At 40.6% G+C, this 19860-nt stretch overlaps 1 protein-coding gene across 2 annotated transcripts in view; it reads right to left on the bottom strand.

Moving 5' to 3' along the window:
- The window catches only part of LOC119410566 (clathrin heavy chain 1), a 44798-nt gene that overhangs the window by 7632 nt on the left and 17306 nt on the right, over nt 1-19860 (bottom strand). For both annotated transcript variants that reach the window (XM_037677453.1, XM_037677452.1), the window contains 24 exons: nt 18562-18759; nt 16068-16268; nt 15525-15677; nt 15247-15369; nt 14941-15078; nt 14557-14721; nt 14248-14428; nt 12806-12969; nt 12577-12702; nt 12354-12496; nt 11916-12150; nt 11657-11779; nt 10350-10495; nt 10024-10207; nt 9652-9844; nt 9340-9497; nt 9101-9265; nt 8872-8979; nt 6987-7154; nt 6670-6819; nt 6420-6551; nt 4671-4781; nt 4335-4505; nt 3956-4177 (listed from right to left, as the gene is read on the bottom strand). In XM_037677453.1, the coding sequence (XP_037533381.1) occupies nt 3956-4177; nt 4335-4505; nt 4671-4781; nt 6420-6551; nt 6670-6819; nt 6987-7154; nt 8872-8979; nt 9101-9265; nt 9340-9497; nt 9652-9844; nt 10024-10207; nt 10350-10495; nt 11657-11779; nt 11916-12150; nt 12354-12496; nt 12577-12702; nt 12806-12969; nt 14248-14428; nt 14557-14721; nt 14941-15078; nt 15247-15369; nt 15525-15677; nt 16068-16268; nt 18562-18759 (3858 nt within the window). The remainder of the gene's footprint in view (nt 1-3955; nt 4178-4334; nt 4506-4670; nt 4782-6419; nt 6552-6669; nt 6820-6986; nt 7155-8871; nt 8980-9100; nt 9266-9339; nt 9498-9651; nt 9845-10023; nt 10208-10349; nt 10496-11656; nt 11780-11915; nt 12151-12353; nt 12497-12576; nt 12703-12805; nt 12970-14247; nt 14429-14556; nt 14722-14940; nt 15079-15246; nt 15370-15524; nt 15678-16067; nt 16269-18561; nt 18760-19860) is intronic.

The following is a 19860-nucleotide window of genomic DNA, read 5'->3' as shown; positions in this document are numbered from 1 at the left end:
CAGTGAAGAAAATAAGTATTTGAACACCGTGTGACTTTGCAAGTTCTCCCACTTAGAAATCATGTCCCATGTGCAGAAAAACACCCCCAAAGCATGATGCTTCCACCCCCATGCTTCACAGTAGGGATGGTGTTTTTGGGATGGTGCTCATCATTCTTCGTCCTCCAAACACGGCGAGTGGAATTAAGACCAAAAAGTTCTATTTTGGTCTCATCTGACCTCATAACTTTCTCCCATGACTCCTCTGGATCATCCAAATGGTCATGGGCAAACTTAAGCCGGGCCTGGACGTGTGCTGATTTAAGCAGGAGAACCTTCCGTGCCATGCATGATTTTAAACTATGACATCTTAGTGTAGTGGTGCCAGCTCTCTTCAGGTCATGGACCAGCTCCTCCAGTGTAGTTCTGGGCTGATTCCTCACCTTTCTTAGGATCATTGATACGCCACAAGGTGAGATCTTGCATGGAGCCCCAGTCCCAGGGAGACTGACAGTCATGTTTAGCTTCTTCCATTTTCTAATAATTGCTCCAACAGTTGATCTTTTTTCACCAAGCTGCTTGGCAATTGCCTCCTAGTCCTTTCCAGCCTTGTGGAGGTCTACAATTTTGTCTCTGGTGTCTTTGGACAGCTCTTTGGTCTTAGCCATGTTAGTAGTTGGAGTCTTACTGATTGTGTTGGGTGGACAGGTGTCTTTATGCAGCTAACGACTTCAAACAGGTGCTTCTAATTTAGAATAATAAGTGGAGTGGAGGTGGACTTTTTAGAGGTGGACTAACAGGTCTTTGAGGGCCAGAACTGTTGCTTATTGGCAGGTGTTCAAATACTTATTTGCAGCAGTAACACACAAATAAATCCTACATTGCGATTTCTGGATTAAATTTTTTTTTTAGATTATGTCTCTCACAGTGGACATGCACCTAAAATGAAAATTTCAGACCCCTCCATGATTTCTAAGTGGGAGAACGTGCAAAGTCGCAGGGTGTTCAAAGACTTATTTTCCTCACTGTATGTTCTTTTTCAAAGAATCTCTCCAATAATTGGTTTTTACTCATTTTTGCTAAAGTTAGTTTAAAAGTTTACAGATGCATGAAAAAAAACTGCGACTGAGTCAAGCAAGTGCTAAAACTGCGGAGATGGAAGGGATTTTCAAAATAAAATACCATGCAGACTAATGGAAATAGAAAAAAATAAAAATTCTGAACCAAACTTTGTATTCTTTTTATGCGGACCAGACCCAAATGGTCCAAGACTCTGTACTGGTCCCGGCCCGGTGGTTGGAGACCCCTGGTTTAGTGGACAACTGAAGTTTACAATCAAAAGCAGGTGTGTGACGAAGGTGGGGGTGGGACATGCAGTTTCAGCTATGTTTACTCCTGCAATCAAAAAGCTACAGGGCACAGGAAACGGGTCAAAAAGAATGATTAGAAAATAAATTCAATTTTCACCTTTTCTTTTATCGCATCAACCTGAAAAGGAAATTCAGAGAGGCAACTTAAAGAGGGGGGAAAATAAACAAATAGGAGGCTCCCAAAACAGAATTTAGCAGAGAAAAGTGCAAACAAAAGTTTTGTCACTTTAAAAAAATAAAACACAAAAACCCTTTGCGTGATGCTGGTAAATGACACTTTTTATACAAACGACAACACTTATCAGGTGCTACATTTTTTCATTTAGTTTCTTACACAAGTGTGACAAAACTGAACCAGATTTGATATGAAAAGAGTACCATGGTAGATTCAAACACTTAATTGCTACTAACTTTTGCACAAATTAAACAGTGCAATGTTTCAAGAAAATAGTTTAGTTTAACACACAAACGGACAGTGGTTTTAACTCGCTGCAAGAAGAGCTTATAACAAGAGTACTGCATACGACATACGCCCGTCAACACAGCAATAGCCTCTAATCTATAGCAATAGCCCAGACAAGTAGAGCTTGTATGACCTTTGACCTTGATTTGTGACAGTTTAGTGATGTACAAATGCATACCAAGTTTTATTAAATTATCTCCAGTGTATCAGAAGTTATGGCCCAGACAAGCAAATACCTTTTTTTAACTTTGACCTTGATTTGTGTGCTTGACCTTGGAGCTGGGGTGATGAAAAGAATAATATATGTGATGATGCACATGTGTATGAAGTTTCTTTAAATTATCTTGAGTGGATCAGATGTTATAGGCATGACAAGAGAATGTAGGGGAGTGGTGGCACAAAGGTTAGAGAAGGTGGGCCTGTGATCGGAAGATCGCCGGTTCAAGCCCCGCTGCAGACAACATCAAAAACGTGGGTGGGGTAGGTGAAGCGCCCACACCTGCCCCCACCCTCATTTGCCCCACTCTGGGCCCATGAGCAAGGCCCTTAACCCCCATCTGCTCTCTAAAAACAGGTCTCTCTTGAAAATGAGTTCTCGTGGCTCAATGAGACTACCTGGATAAATAAAGGGTCAATGAAAATGAAGTACAGAGACTATATCTAAATACGGCTGCCTCTCGATGGGCTCATAAAAACAGTAATATCTGAGAAATTCTTGACCCAGGTCAGTGTGCTGTTTAATGGTAGCAGCACCATCATCTATATTTCTGCTATACAGTAGTCCCTCGTTTATCGCAGGGATCCGTACCCTGAAGACCTACAATAAGTGAAAAACTGCGAAGTAGGAATAGTAGCACAAGTGGTAAGTAGTTGAGAGAGAGATATCCATCCATCCATCCATCCATCCATCCATCCATCAAGAGAGAGAGAATGTTTATAAACTGTAAATGCACTAAAAGAACACAGAATGTCATGATTTCAGCTCTCTGCCTCCGATGTTCTCAGTCACGTGCAAGCACTCTTGGCCACGCCCACTTCTTTGCGCTGCACGGAGAACAGCAGCAGCAGGAAGTTTATCCTGCAGTTTGGGCTGCATGCCGATCCAATCAGTCAGTCAGTATGTGTGGTGTCCAGTCTTAATTTGAAAAACCGTGATAGAGCGAGTCCACGATAAACGAACCGCGCAGTAGCGAGGGACTACCGTATAACAGATCAATACACAGTGAGGAGCACGGAAGTTATGCATCACTTCTGCATAATATTTGTATGGAAAAGTAGCTTAAACCATGTAATCCAAAAAAAAATAAAAAAAATACAAAGACCAGTGATGACAAAAGCAAAAGATGATTGGCAAAAATGGAGAACAGCAAGAACTGAGGGACTCTCTGTTACAGTGTAGGAGATTTGACTGTCTGTTAATGAACAGATCTGTTTTTACAAATCAATCCAAGTCAGCACTCCTTGCCCATTTATGGCGCTTTGCTTCAGTCTCAACTCTCATCAATTCTACACTAGACTGCACTCGTTAAGGCCCTACCCACGGCCGGCACCCACCCCCACTCAGCCTGCTTTAAGGGACCACCTTGTTTGAGGTTCCAAGCGACCTGCTCCGAGGTGATGATTCTGACGCTATGTCACTGGATGACCTGCCCAGAAAAACTGCGAACTACATCTGAACCTCCACTTCCACTCTGTGTTGACAGACGGCGCCGCAACATATAAGTGCATTTACAGAGACTGGCGATGATGGCGCAGCATGGTTACACCCAGACTTAGAAGAAGTACCAGGACGAGCTAAAGAAACTGAAGTCCAATTATAGGGCCAAAAAGGAAAACAATGGGTGGAGTGGCTCAAACACAATGACCTGATGCCGCTCACTTTGCCCTCTTTGCATTGACGATCCCGCCCACAGAGCAGAGAAACAAGTCGCAGTGTCAAATCACCTACATCTGAGAAGAACCGTTAACACAAGAGCCGAGTGGAGTCACACTTATCAACGGCAAAGTGGCTTTAGATCCTTTAGCCTTCATTTACTGCGATTTTTATATGTTCCTACAACAACAAAAACTAACCTTTTCTCTTTAAAAACTTTGCAACGCATGCTCTCTCAGCATGACTTACTGCTCATAGTGGCCAACCCACCTTTGTGAGATACTCCCTCATGACTTGGATGAAGTACGGCATAGAGAAGTCCATGATGTTGTGCCTCCAGGCGGTTTCCAGCACAACGTCTGGCCGCAGCAAGTCGTAGCAAGTGAAAAGGCAGGCGGCAAAACACTCCTTCTTGTCTTCGTTGAGAAACCAAGCCAAGAGCTCCTCGGCCAGCTCGATGTCTTTGGACTCTGATGCGTACTGCATAGCATCCTGTAGGACGACATCACAACTCAGGTCAGGGAACTTATTTGAGGGAGAGAGACCACATCTGGTAGTCTGCATTACTGCACAGTTCTTGGTAACTTTACAATAAGACTTCTCAATACATGTGAAGTGTGACATTTCTATTATTTTAATGGCACTGCACCTTGTAGAGCTTGTCCTTCTTGCAGAGCTCAACGCTCTGTTTCCAGCGGTTGTTCCCTTTGAAAAGGTACGCTGCGATCCTCCGAAATTCAATTAGTTCGTGCTTCTCCAGACTCTGGGCCAGGGAGATGTTGTCAAAGTTATCATAAGCATCAATGGATGTTCGCAGTGCCTACAGTGGAGACAAAATAATTAAAAAGAAAAATCAAACAGAATGAAAACATTCAGTCTGATTCTGGGATATTTTCCAATATTTAGTATAACGTGCTGAGAGTAACACAGATTTATAGAAAGCAAATAGTTACATGAAGGAAAAAAAGGACTAAAAATGCCATACCGCATAGTCTTCCTCAGTGATGAAGAGGTTGTTAAGTGCTTCGTTCACTCCCTTGTTGTTGTGGTTCTGGACAGACCTTAGATACGGTTTAACCAGAGGCAGTTGTTTCATCTACACAACAAACCAGAACAAAAAAGTCATTAAAGGACAGTACCCAAGGTTTTTATCATCTTTGAAACTCTTTCACATGGTGACAATTTCACCTGACTTTCTCTTATCTATCAATCAATCAATCAATCAATCAATCAATCAATCAATCAATCAATCAATCAATCAATCGACCAATCAGTCACTTTATTGTCCCCAACATTCCATGAAATAGATTTATCTGACATCTGGCTCATAAACCCCCCTTAAAAAAAAACCAAAACAACAAAAGTAAAAAATGTCATAAAACGTATAAAAAGTTTGCTAACCCAATAATAATTTTTTTTCTAAAACACATGATTCATTAAAAATAAAACATTCCAGCAGACAATGGTTCATTTTCCATGGCATTCACTTAAATAACTTCAGGTTTTAGATAAAACTACTGTAATTTAATGTGTAAATGTCACTGCTGCTTTTTCCCCCTCACACTTTGGACTCTGTGGCGTGTACACAGGAGAGGCTAATTTATGCATTTATTTTATTTTAATGTTTTATTTTTATATTTTATTTTGACAGGCTGCCAAGCTTCCTGCCACTGAATGATGTTTTCCTTTGACACACCTGGGAGTCATACAGCTGCTCAACACACACCCCTCTTGGGAGTGGGTTTTTGTGACACACACACAGAGTGAATGCCACAGGTATTCATGACAGGTGCCTCCGTCGCTCATGACTCCAATTTTGCTACTTTTTTATTTTTTATTCTATGTTTTTAATTTTGCTACCCATAATCCCACTCTGTGGCCATGTGAGCAGAAGTCACCCTAATGACCAGTGAGGAATGATGAAAGACGTGCATTGATCAGATTTCCTGTTTAAAAATCTGCTGGCTCCTCAGATAAATAACTAATAACTGACTTTTTAACGCGAGCTGGACAAAGGTGGACTATGGCAAGCTGATTGTGTCATTATTGTCCACCATGCAGATTCAGAATAAATGCTCATAAAATTAAAAATCGACATGAAAACAACATCCATCCATCAGGGCAGAAAAACTCTGTCACCTCCAGACTGAGGAAATAGTTTCACTTCCACTCTAGCAGAAAATTAGACTTTAACCAGCCGTGCTAAAAGGCATTGTTCAGAAAAAAACAACAACAACAACAACATTTACCGTACGTAGCCTATTTTTGTGTATGTTAATGGTACATATCTAAATAAGTTTTAAAAAATATTTCCGTGTACGGTTAAATATCGCACAGCAAGAGAGAACGGGGTGTTTCCTCTCTCCCAGTGAATTATGACTTGTAAAAAAAAAAAAAAAAGGTCTGTCAGCTCAGTCATCCTGGTAAATAAATACAAAAAATGTTAAATCACGTCATTGGGACGAGTTTCATTTTGGGAGAACCATGAGTCAGAGAGCAGGTCATGAAGACCTGTGACCATCACACAGTCCGAGTGTTCACAGCAAACTAAAGTCTTTGAAACGCCACCTGGTGGTTGATGCTTGTACTACAACAAGAGCTGCACATACTACCAGAAGCTGCGCACAGTTTGATATTAAATTGTGGACACCCGCAGCTTATACACCAGCGCGTCTAATGCCATTATGGTATAAAAAAAACAAAACAGAGTTTTACAGTAACAATAATCAAGGACCTTGCTGAAGTAGTTCACAGCCCGTGTGTGGTCCAGTCTTGGAGAGAGAACGATGAGCAGGTCATTCAGCAACAATGGTTTGAATTCCATATAAAACTGAACGGCCTTGTAGTACAGCTCCACATTTGCCACCTACAAAAAAGGATATTCAGCTTGTAACTAATTATATTCACCTTCATTTAGTTTCAGTTTCGTGCACTTTAAAAATTAAAATTAAAATCTGTGACTGCATTTTTAAAATTTCTATCACCTTGGTGACAATATCTTTGAACTGGCCTTCCTTCCAGGCATCAGCTGGATGGTTCATCATCGTGATGATGGCGTTGTCATATTCCTCATATTTGTCATAGAGGAACACTAACTCAGCCCAGAGGTGAGCCTGTTCAGCTGCCCTGAGCACCTGAAACAGACAGTAGCACACATGATTTCACAAACTTACATTTAAAATTTCATAAAAATTTACAATAAAACTTGTACTCAAAACTCGACTCATTCACCATCAGTGAAACAGCCTTAAATGTCATTAGAGAAGCTAAGTGCAGAGCTCATGATAGATTTCAGACCTACCTTTGGTATGTTGACACGAGACCAGAAGAGCTCCAGATGTTCCCTCATCTTCTGGGGCTTAAACTTAGAATAGAGGATGGCCAGCTCGGTGAACATCCCCATGTGAGCACGCTCCAGCCCCAGAGCGGCCTCAAGCATCGTGATTAGCTCTTCAAAGTAACCACGGTCCTGCAGGACACACAGACTTACTGTACACACTGTACTTCATGGAACAAACAAAATGTCTCGTAAATATGCACCTTTACATGCTTTTATTTCAGGAGGTAAAAACCATCCTATGTAGCTCACTTAAACAGCTTCTGTTATTTTGCATGCACTCAATAACAGCAATAAAGAAGCAACTAAAGTTCATACTGCAGGTCTTAATGATCGGTTTTGATTTGGGCCTAAATCTAAATCACTTTTACAGATCCACACGTCATCTTTGATTTCTAATAGTGTGAATTGTGATCCATTTTTCTTCCATACATTTTTTGGCACAATTCTTGTCCCACAGTTTTAAACTATTTTAACAAATCATTTATCAAAACGTTCAGCTCGTTCAGGACAAGGGCGCTATGACTTTTGGTATTAGTGCAACTTTAGCTTTTTGAAATATTTAGTATTTTCTGCCACTTTTTTTTCATCATAGAAAATGAATTGAGTTCATTTTACATCCTTCAAATCTTTAGATCCGTTTACAGCCTTTTATTGCTCCTTTCACAGTTTGTTCTGCTTCAGCTTCTTTCAGCTTCCTTCTGCAAACTTAAACTTATTAGCTAATTTCAGCTGTTTTTAGGTTCTTTTAGATTTATTCTGCCAACTACAACATTTGTGCTTCTTCTAACTTTCTGCTAATTTCAGCTTGTTTTGCTCCTTTCAGCTTATTTCTGAAAGTTTCAGCTTTTTCTGCTATTTCAGCTACTATTTAGCCGTTTATGCTAATTTTAGCTTTTTCAGCGAAGTCCACATTTTTCGCACTCATTTCAAATTTTTTCAGCCTAAATGAGCAAAAAATGTGCTCGCTCCACTTCCTTCTGGTAATTTAAGCTTCTTTCTGATGTTTTAGATACTTTTCAGCTTTTTCAAAGCAAATTTCAGCTTTTTTTTTTCCAGATAATTTTACACTTTGTGCTCATTTCTGCTTCTTTCATCCTAATTGGGCAAACATTCTTTCTGCTTTCTTCTGGTAATTTAAGCTTGTTCTACCTTTTCAGCTACCCTTTTAGCTAATTTCAGCTGTTTTCATATAAATTCAAAATTTGTCATGCAATTTCTGATAAGTATGAACTTTTTCTGCTATTTCAGCTACTATTTAGCGGGTTTTATGCTACTTTTAGCCTTTTTAGCCAATTCAAAAATTTTGAGCTCATTTCAGCTCTTTCAGCTCCCTTCTGGTAGTTTAAGCTTCATTCTGCCTTTTCAGCTACTTTTTGCTAATTTCAGATTTTTTAAAGCTAATATCCTAATTTTTGTGCTCATTTCTACCTAATTCAGCAAAAATGTGTTCTGCTTTCTTCTGCTAGTTAAGGCTTGTTCTTCCATTTCAGCTTTCCATCTGATTTAGTATTTCATTGTTTCTAATTGTGTTTTCGGTTTTATATTTTTATTCCATGTGCTGTAAATATATCGTGCTACTTTTCATTTGATGTTGTGATATTTTTGTTAAGCACTTTGGTAACAGTTTCTGTTTTAAATGTGCTCTATAAATAAATCTGACTTGACTTTTTTTTTTTTTAGCTAATTTTAGCTGTTTTTCAGCAAGTTCTTCAGCAATAAGCATGCACAGTGCATTTTCACAGGAAATGCAATTTCTCTAGTTCTGCATTAGTTCATTAATTCATCTTTTACATTTGCAACAACGTAACTTTCTTTTAAAAACTATTACTTCAGCAGCCCCACACACCTGGTAATAGTTGATTAGTTCCTCCAGTTCATCGGCATGGACGACAATATGCAGGCCACACATTTGGGCCAGACGAAACTCTTTTCCATCCACGCAAGCAAAACACACCTAGAACAGCAGATAATGAGGATATAAAAAAAAAAACAATGTATACGTAAGTAGACATTACATCGTATTAATAAATGAACATAAAGTAATTGAATAGTGACCCAGATTTGTCACTGGTTACCTCTTTCCAGGTGCGGGTACTGTTGGCCTTGCGGGCTCCATCCACAGCAGCCTGATATTCTCCCAGGTGCACTAACGTGGACGCAAGACGGCCAAAGTTGGACACGTTGTTATAAAGTAACTTGGCAGCCTCGTACATCTTATCGTCATAACAACGATCACCCACCTAAAGAAAGTGAGAGCGTCAGATGAAGAGCAGAGTACTCCCTGCTGGGTGTAGACGTGCTTCTGAAGGCTTACTTGCTGGATGTGAGCGTTATTGGGACCATTGATGAACTCCTCCAGCTCAGCCAGGCGGTTGGTTTTAGCCAGGGCAAAGATCAGCTCCGTCTCAACGTATGACTCACGAGCCTTTTTACGAGCCATCTGCAGGAACTTCACCAGGTCCTCCCAGTTTCCTGCAAACAAGTAAAAAACAAAAATGAAAAAGCAAACTCAGTTTATGCAACATCCTAATTATTGATGGTTTAATAACAAAGCATTATTACAATGTCCTCAGTATTTAAAACACAGCTCAAGTTCATGTGATAAATAAAATGAAGAGCAGCTTACCACTTTGGGCTGCAGCTTGTCCCACCTCCATGTAAGCAGAAGGGTCATCAGCCTTGATGTAAGAGTCTATGGCTTCTTTGACCATCCCCTTCTGGAGCTGGGCCTTGGCCAGCTGACTCCACACTGGAGGCTCGTTGCAGCGCTCAGCAAACTCATAAGCTCTGTCCAAGTTACCAATGTGTTCAATCAGAACCTGGACACAGGAGAACATTTAAATTTAAGTCAAGTATAACATTCCAGTAGCCATTGCAGCAAAGATAAGTCAAAAGTTAAATCATATATGATTTCTGTAAAACATTTAAAACAGGAAGTACAACTTCGATAAGAAGCACGATCAAGAAGTAAACAACTTTAAAGTAAAAAGTGCGTCACCTGCACAGCAGAGGTGTTGACATCAAACTTTCTAAAAATAGCAAAGGCCTCCTCAAACAGCTCATTACTGATGGCGATGTTTGCGATGTCGGGGGCATCGTAGTTATCTAGACGGTTAATGTACTCCATGACACGAGTTCGATCAGCTTTAATGGCTGTCAAAATGAGAAGGTTCTGGAGGTTTCTGAAATAACCAATACAGCAGGTGTTCCGTAAACGTCATGATTACATATTAAAATCCACAAGTGCAAGAAATAATTCAATACAAACATTAAAGAAGTAATATGTTGCCATGTCTGAGGTTAAGGACAAAGCAGGTGCATCACCTGTGCTCACTGAAGACGGAGTTATCCAACACAATCTTTTCTAGAAGCTCGATGAGTTCATTGGGAAGGTCAGCGGTCATGAAGGCCTTGACTGTGACAGACACTTCCTCTGGATCTTGGGTCTCAGATAAAGCTGTCTGGACGACCTGCAGCAGAGGGACAACACGTGACGCTCACACAAACAGGACAAAACCAACTTACATGAAGTGTGCAGAAGTATTTTGTGGAAAAAAAAAAAGCATTTCTCTTGAGTTTACAGCTTTGACTTGGCAGTGTTTCACCACGCTTATTTTGAAATCTAAAATAATTGAATATGTACAGTAGTTCCTCGCTACTTTGCGGTTCGACTTTTACGGACTCGCTCTCTGTTTTTTGTTTTTAAAGTAAGATTGTACACGATACATGACTGTCAACTTTAATATTACTCGTGTGGTTGAGACAGTACAGTAAAAAGTTAACAAAAAAGTAAAAATACTTCAGACAGGTGGTGCCATTTTTGTAGTTTTCTCTCAGTAAGCCTATACTGTATTCCTGCTCATAACGACTACATTTCCCAGAAGCCAACAGTGCCCTGCCCGGAAGCCCTGTTGTCTTCTGCTGAAATACTAGAGGGAAAGTTTTGATCTGATCGGGAAAAAGTTTGGTCCTTATTCATACAGTGACTTTGGTGCCCAGCGGATGTAGAGAGCCGACCAGAACCGAACCTCCAGACTCATTGGTCAATCTGAGTGGCTTGCCGGCCTACGAGGAGTTCCGAGCAGGGAGGTGCCGCCCATACGCCCGGTGTTCCACCGGGACCATTTTCATCCAGATCTGGACTCATCGGACCGGAACCGAGCCACTGTTTCTGCAGAGCTGGTGAGTTACTGTACAGTTTAAATTAAGCAGGTTTAAGAGTTTAGAATCTTGTGGGCTTTGTCGATGCAGGGTTGGTCTGCAGAACTGGAAAACGAGCAGCTCACTCAAATTAAAATTTCAAGTTGAGTGAATAAACATTAAGCTATCTTGATTAATAAATTGCTAAATAAACTTTTGCTTTAGTTTAGTTGATTTAAATTTATGAGTTGACTGAACCGTTTTGGTTTGTTGTTTCAATTCAGAAATCTGTCAGTTTAACTTAGTGTTAAATAAATAAAAAGATACTAAAGTAAACACATAGCAACTGTACTTTGCAGATTTGCACTTATTGCAGGGGTGTCCAGTACCTACCCCCCACGATAAATGAGGGACTACGGACTACTAATGTTTTATAAACAGCATATACACAACTTTTATAAGTGACTTTCAAAGACAGTAAAGGCACAGACTTGGTCGATGAGTGGTCTTCTGTAGTTGTTCGTCTCCAGCAGTACACTCGCCCAAAGCTCGGGGTTCTTGCGACGTACAAGATAACGGGACAGACTCTTGAATAGTGAATTTTCATTGCACACCTAGAGCAGGACATACAAAAGATGAAGTTAAAGAGGAACAACAACTCAGTTATATGTTCATATGAATTTAAAACAACTTGAAAACATAAATTACAATATAAGAATCTCACAAAAAATGCTTTCAGCTTGAACTCACAAGAATGAGCTCCTGGTCACACTGTCCTCTTTCATAAGCCACACAGGCCAGGTGGGGGTCTCTCTTTTCACAATACTTGCCCACCACACGGCTGTCATAGTAGGGGTTTTCCCTTAAGAAGCGCTCAGGGTTGTTGTTGCTGTCGATGTAAATCTTGGCCAAAGCATTGTGAGTTGCAGGTTCCTCACAACCTTCATGAATGCGAGCCTCCAACCAGGGCAGCAACAGCTTCAGTCTGAAGGAACACAGGAACAGAAGCTAACATTTTTACATACGACATGATTTAGGTGGGCTGCAGTAGCTCAGTGGTTAGATGCCGCAGCCTTGAAATCCTGAGGCTGCCGGTTCGAGCCCAGGTTGCGTCGAAAGAACACCACCACTAAGATTTAGGCAACATGCTCAATTCTTCTTCTTCAGTTTAATTTTTTTCTTGCTTACCGGTTTCTCTTCTCCACTTCAGCAACAAGTTCATCAGTGGAAAACTGTCCTCTCACCACCATGATCAGGTTCTTGATCACGTCCTCAGCACAGTCTACATCCAATAAACCACCGATGACTACAGGCAGACGGCTTGGGTTTACCTGGAATAGGAGACCAACTAATTGTGAAGACCTTATTCCAGCTGCACCATCGGTACAGTCCCCTGAAGGTGGTACTCTACCTTCTGTACGTAGATCTCAATGTATTTTTGCAGGCTGTTGCGATAAAGGTACAAAACCAGGTCATGGACAAAATCAAAGCGGTCACACACAATGATTAAAGGCAGCTGGTCAGTCAGCTTGGCCTCCTGTGGGTGGGGGGAGATGTTATAAGCAAAATACTCTACTTGTAAAACTGGACAAAATCATAGAGCTTTATTTCACAGATACACTCTGCACCGCATTTCTCACCTTCAAGAAGTTCTTCACGCGTTCAGAGTCGTAGCAGTTGCTTTCTCTGCAGATCCTCTCCACTTCTTTGATCTGGCCCGTCTTACAGGCAGCCTGAATGTATTTGAAGTGGACCTCTGGATCCTGGCTGAAATTTACAATGGAGCCCAAGAAATAGAACAACCCTAAAAAATAACAAAAATAAATCTTAACTGAATATTGGACGTAACCAAAATATTTTGTTTTCACACAGAAATTCTTGGTAATGCCCATTACACACCAAATTCAGACAGATAAAAAATATAATACATTTTCTTTAGAAAACGGTATTTATAAGTGTGGGTGGGTAGATATGACAGAAAATAGGATAAGTTGAAAAAAGCACAAGATAAAAAAAAAAAGTTTATGTATTGTTATCACCAGGGCTTAATTTGTAAACTGATTGATGCGGGAACACAAATAGTGAGTGGGCTGGCGGCAGGGGTGGGGGCCAGGGGGGTCCTCCCCCATAAAATTTTGAATAAAGTAGATGGATTTCCTGGATTTTGGTGTATTTTAACGGGTTGTTAAATGTCTACATTTACCTACATTTGTAAACACTCCGCTTCTGTCAAGATCCTCCACCCCTCGGCAGCTATGGCTGAGTTGGGCGGCTGTGGCTGTGTGGTTAGAGCAGTCGTCCTCCAATACGAGAGTTGCGGGTTCGATTCCACCAGCAGTCACATGCCAAAGTGTCCCTGGGCAAGACACTGAACCCCAAAATGCCTCCGATGTGTGTCCCATCGGTGTATGAATGTGATAAAGCTCTGATTATTCTTTGTATAGATCTAGTAGAGTGCTATACGAATGGGTAAATGAGGCACAGCCTGTGTTGTAAAGCGCTTTGAGCATCTTGCTAAAATAGAAAAGCGCTAGATAAGTGCAGACCATTTACCCTACCCTTACTTGACAAATCCATCAAGTAAGTCGCTGTCCCTGCTCATTGTTGTCCAACTCTACATGCAAAACCTCCAAACAGCTGCCTGTGAGCTCTTGCACAACTACTTGGTTAGTTTGGAATGCGCCCCACTCTTTCAGGGGAGGAGGTTGTTTTTTTTTTAAAGTAGACACGCTACTTTAAGAGGCAGCTTGCATGCTCATAAGTGTCTGTTGTGTTTAAAATGAGTGTTTATGTAATTATTTTCAGTTTACATATCCAGTGTGAGTTTTATTCATTCACGACAGTCATATTTGTTCATAACTTTATTATTAGTAAGCCTGAGAGTTACCGGATCCAAGCAAACAGTTACCAGAACACACCCTGTCAAAATAAAGAGTTCCCGGATCCCGTTCCGACAGGACCCGGCTCAAATTAAGCACTGGTTATCACCATTACGATCAGGCTTTAGCATAACTCAACATCAGGTAAATATAACTTTGTTTTGATACAAGGTGTATAACACTTTCAAATATGTTTAACTTACCCTCAAAGCTCTTGAATGACTCAAAAAGTTCAGTGAGGGCCTGAGTCGTAAGCTGCTCGTGGTACTTGGAAGCAACTTGCACACAGATCTGCAGGTTCTGACGAATGTTGGCTGACAACATAGCCCTGAGGCACTCCAGTGAGTCCTCCACTGAGAGGGAGCCAAAGAAATTCACCAGCCACTGCAAAGACAAAGAAAGAGTGCAGCAAAGCAATTATACTGACCACAAATTCCCATCACACATTTTTTCTTTAAATGGAGCACACACAAACTACACATTTCAATTGCACAGTTTAATTTGGTTTGTACCTCCGGGTTTAAAAGGTGTGTGTGGACCACAGCACGTTTTATGTCATACAAGTCAGTATAATGCTCCAGAGCCCTCTGCAGGAGGCCAGCCTTCTCACACAGCTGTGCCACATGGGCGCGATCATAGTGAGTGAACATCTGATTGCCAAGGATGGCGTCTGCAACCTACAAAAGACCGCAGTAAAAGAATAAAAACTTTTTACCCCATTTGAAACTTTGAATCAATGAAGATTATTAAAAAGAATAAAATAAATGCTTTTTTTAATCTTTTCTTCTTTTTTTTTTGACTAAACCAAATAGTCACTGATATTTAATTCTGGTTAAACCTAATTTACTAGCGTTTCTAGACCAGATTTATTAATGTTTTTTTGTTTTTTTAAATACCTGTGGTGCATGAACCAAATTCATTTCTAGCAAACGTGTCTGCAGAGGTCCCTCCATGGGTCTGTTGTTTTTCAGGGCATCTAACAGGAAGGATGTGCACTGCTGGATCAGGTTATACTCCATAAAGACATCCACAATCTGGAGAAAAACAAGTCATATATATGAATGAATAGTGTCATTCAAAATACTGTTTAATGACAGTAGAGCTGAGGCTCATTTATTATTCTACTTTAACACATCTGGTAGAGTCGATCCTTGAAACTTCACTTCTGCTGCAGAATTATAAGATCAGCCAATTGGCTTTACTTGTGTGATATCAGCAAGTGGCTCTTCATCCTGAACCAGCATCTGGGAGAACTGGAGGCCTTGTTCTGGACTGATCCGCATCACGTTCCTTAGCAGAAAGATCCAGTCTGGAGTGTAGCCAACCTAAAGGATTAACAGATCCTCATCATTTGCTAGATCCTATGTTCAAGTTATCAATGTAAACAATAAAAACAGGTTAAATAAACTTCTGACATCTCCTGCATTGTTCTGTAATACAGACAAACTTACAATAAGTACAATTCTTGGGTGTCACAAACCTTCTTGGCATAAAGGACAATCTTCTGGAACTGTCCAGTCTCTGCAAAGCACTGAATGACTTTGTTGGGGACGTTGGCTCTGAGATAAACACTGAGGGCTAGAGTAGGATCTACAGATTTCACCAAATCTCCAAGCTCCTCGGAGCACTCCAGCTGAAAACACAAACCAGAATGTAGCTGAGACACAAAAGCATTACTGAACAAGTTTCAGTAAACCAGAAAAACAGTTTGAAAACACTTAGAGAAGTCGTTCTGAAATATGGACACAAAGTCTAAATTCATCATTCAGATGAAGGAGGCGGCAGCTCGGTTTGTAAAGTTTCACATCTATAAATTGCACAAAAATAATTTATTGACCTGATTTTGGTGACTGGGGCACACAACTTCTCTGAACATGAGCCGTTAATTAGGCTACATTGAATTGATTTAACAAACACATTTAGCCAAAGCAACTCACAACTGAGGAGTGTAAGAGTTTTCACACTGAATAAAACTACCAACAAGTACAAAAAGAGTTTGAAAACCTTTTGGAAGGCCATTTACCTTGTCCTCCTTTAGCCATTTCTCTAGTAACTGCTTGCGACCCTGTTGAAGCACAGGCCTGCACAGCTCTAAAGACTCAAACTTATTGAGTTGGCCTTGATCCAGCAGAATGCCAAAATACTGGAGCAAAGGAGACGTCTGGCCTGGTTGGGCTGGAACACTTTGGAACCTACGGATGGTGTCTGGAGTTCGCAGAATGCCCTGGAATGTAAAAACAAAAACAACAGAATGAAAATGTGAGTGGAAATTCAACTTTTAAAATCAGTATTGCTCTATATCTTATTATTGTTCTGTTACCACGGAGCTGGTAAAGCAGCAACCATTACATGCAACTCTGTTGAAGTCGTTGATTCCATCAGAGATAAGTCACAGGATGTCCCGCCCAGAAAAACTGCCAACTACGTCTGAACCTCCACTTCCTCTCTGATCAGGTTGAATGTGTCATGTTTACGTTAGCTTCTGGTATGGAAGCTCCAAAAATAGTGCCATGGACCAACAATGAGGTACAGACCTTCCCAACTTTATTGGCTGATGTTAGGATTCAACACGAGCTGAACAGCACCACAAGAAATGAGCACATTTACAGCACAATATTGGAGATGATGGTGCAGCGTGGGTACACCTAAACTTACTTAAGCAGTGCCAGGATAAGCTAAAGAAACTGAAGTTTGATTATAGGGCAATTAAGGACCGCAACGGACGGAGTGGCTTAAATACAATGACCTGTTACAATACCCCCCACTTTGCATTGATGATCTCACCCACATTGCGGGGAAATAAATCACAGTGGCAAATCACCTACACCCAAGAACTGATCAGACGAGAGCCGAGTGGAGTCGCACTTATCAATGGCAAAGCAGCTATTGAAGAATGATTGAGGACTGGTGCTAAAAGAAACAGGAGGAGGAAGGCTGAATGGAGGGATACTTTTAGACCAACTCTTCTGCCCATTGTTAAGTGAAATGTTGGCTCCCTGAACAACAAGATACATGAACTCAAGTCCCCAGTCAGGAGCAGACTGACTGCAGTCTTTTCTGCTTTTGTGAAACACTGTTTTAATGTCTATATTACGGACTCCATCTCTAGTACAAGTGGCTTCAGTTCGATCCAAGCAGACAGGGACATCAAAGAGACTTAAGCGGAGATGAGGAGAACTTGCCATTTTTGTTAACAACAAATGGTGCAACCCTAGCTAGTAGCCATGCTACAGTACAAGAACAACCATGTACCAAAGATATTGAGAAGTGATCATTAGACCTTATTACCTGAAAAAAATGTACTCGTGAGGGAAAACTCTTCCTCGTTACAACTTTGTAGCACTTATGGCTTTTATAAATGGCTTGAATTCTCTGATCATGAACCAGGGATGACAGTACTCTTCATCAGTCTGGCTCCAACTGTCTCCTATTGCTATTCCCAGATCAGATTTGCAGGTTAGAGTCTTGCCTTTGACCATTTTCTTCAATTTTCAATATTTTTAAACTGCTTTGAGATCTGGACTGTTTGAAGGACATACCACTGACATTATGTGGCTTTCTTGACGGAAAGTTTTCAAGACCTTTTGACCTGTGGCAAGATGTATTATTATCATCATGAAATTTGAAGCCATCATCACCAAACATCCTTTCAAGTGCCAGAATAAGAAATGTAGACTGGTATTTATTGAACATGTAATGACCGTCATCAATGAGTGAAAATAGACGTTTTCTTAATGCAGTCATTTTCTTGAACTTCTGTTTGGCACCTCAGAAGAGTCAGGCTTTCATTTGACTCTTCTGAATACAAATCCTATTCCTTTTAGGTGATTTCATCCAGTTTGATCACAGACATTAAGTCCAGTTTCTGCCCACTTCTTTCTTATTTGTTTTGTTGTGCAGCTTCTGTTTTCAAGACTTTAATCTTTAGGTTTTATATCATGATGCTTAAATGTCTTGTCAGTATGCTTCTCTTTTACAGCTTTTATATTTTGGTCCAGAATTTAGATACAGCTGACTGAGAACAAGAAACCTCTTTTGCATCATTTAGTGAGGATTTACCTTCTTAAGTTTCATAATCCTCTGCTTTGTTTCAACTGAGATTCACGTTGGAACCATGATTTATGTCGATCAAGGCGTGAGCATTCTTTAACTGAAGCCTAATAAGCAAATTTCATTTGATGCAGGTGTTTATTTTAAGACTACAAATCACAGAGTGAATCTATATTTTCTGTACTTGATCTAAAATAAAGGGTAAAATATACTAAATAAATAAAATAAACAGCAATAGTGACAGACTAAAATTATTTTTTATTATTTCCTTACACAATAATTTGGAAAAAAATATATAGTATTGTGGCATATCTGATTTTTTTTTTTTTTAAACAAAATTAAACTAGGAACATCCTCCTATAGTAGTGATTACATTATTTTTTGCAAAGGGTTGTAGAAACATTTTTAGTGTTGCGATTTTAAGCTTGTATGTCATATATGGGTGTATAGCAGCACACTGGCAGTACCTTAGGTGCGTTGGCTGCCACTTTGGCAGCTTCTGAGTAATTTCCTGCTGCAAAGAGTGTGTTAAACTTGCGGGCGAACAGCTCCTCAGCACCAGCAAGGTTGTTGCGTACAGCCATGCGAAGAGCCAGGTCTGGATTCTGGAGCACATTGGTGATGTATGGAATGATGTTCTCCTCCTCCACACATACTGACAACACCTAGGAAAAAAAAAAAAAAAAAAAAAGATATATAAAAAAAATTAAACCTATCTTTTTTTTTTTTAAAGGCATTTTAAGACGACATTATTCTGGATTGAACTAACGACTTTGAATATTTCAATTCTATGCATTTAATCTATCAATCTACAAAATAAAATAAAAGTTTACCCAACTAATTCTACAATATATACTATCCCAAGATACATTTACCGGTAATAACTTAACATATCTCAAAAGAGCTTGGTTTAAATGGTTCAGTAAAAAAAAATAAAAATAAAAATTACAGTACTCCCCCACCCAACACCACTATGTTTCACTTTGGGAAACACTCCAGCATGACCAACTACCGAAGCTCCAATAACGTCACGTCTGAACAGAGCGGTTGAGCCGTGCTCAGGGCTCCGCCCCCGTCACCACGCATGGTCAACCGGCCACCTCCTACTCATTCTCGCTTTCTTCCCGTGAGAAACTACATCCAAGCTCACTCAGCACGTTCAGGCTAGCTAGGTTAGCTGCCAAACTGTTCCCAGGCGTCCCATAAAGGAGCACGCCGCTGAGCGCAGTTTCCATCTTCAGTTTGAATTGTTCTGAGTAAGTTGGTGCTTCATGAGAAGTATCTTTGTTACATTTAAGAGCAGTGACCGAGGCAAGTCGAGCTGTTCATGCTGCCACTTGGTTTTAAGTAACTGTGCAATTGCAGGTGTAACTTAAACGTGTACGTCAAGTCGAGCTGGCATTTCTTGGGTGTAGCATGAGCTTGCTTATGATCTCTTTCTAGCTAACGTGTTACAAAGAGCTGTTAGCTCGGTTTTAACCCTGCTGCTAGCACTAGCCATGGACAGCTATCATATCACGACAAGCTAAATCCCTGTCTCTCACCAAAGCTACTGCACCTACCCCCCACCAAAGTGTTTGAACCCAATGCCAAGGAGGCTGTATCCTGCCTGTGCCCATGTCTGACAGGGCTTCCATCTTGGGTAGGGTTCCTCACCTAATTTGTATAGCATGAATGGGTGTCAAACGTGCACAAGCGTCACCGGCGAACCCACAGGTGTGTCTGCATTACTCCTCCATGCCAGAAAAAAATCTTTTAAAGGAGGA

The sequence above is a fragment of the Nematolebias whitei genome, chromosome 6, assembly GCF_014905685.2.
Source record: "Nematolebias whitei isolate Nwh7 chromosome 6, NemWhi1, whole genome shotgun sequence".
Classification (NCBI taxonomy): Eukaryota; Metazoa; Chordata; class Actinopteri; order Cyprinodontiformes; family Rivulidae; genus Nematolebias; species Nematolebias whitei.
This window is presented reverse-complemented; position numbering and strand designations above follow the sequence as displayed.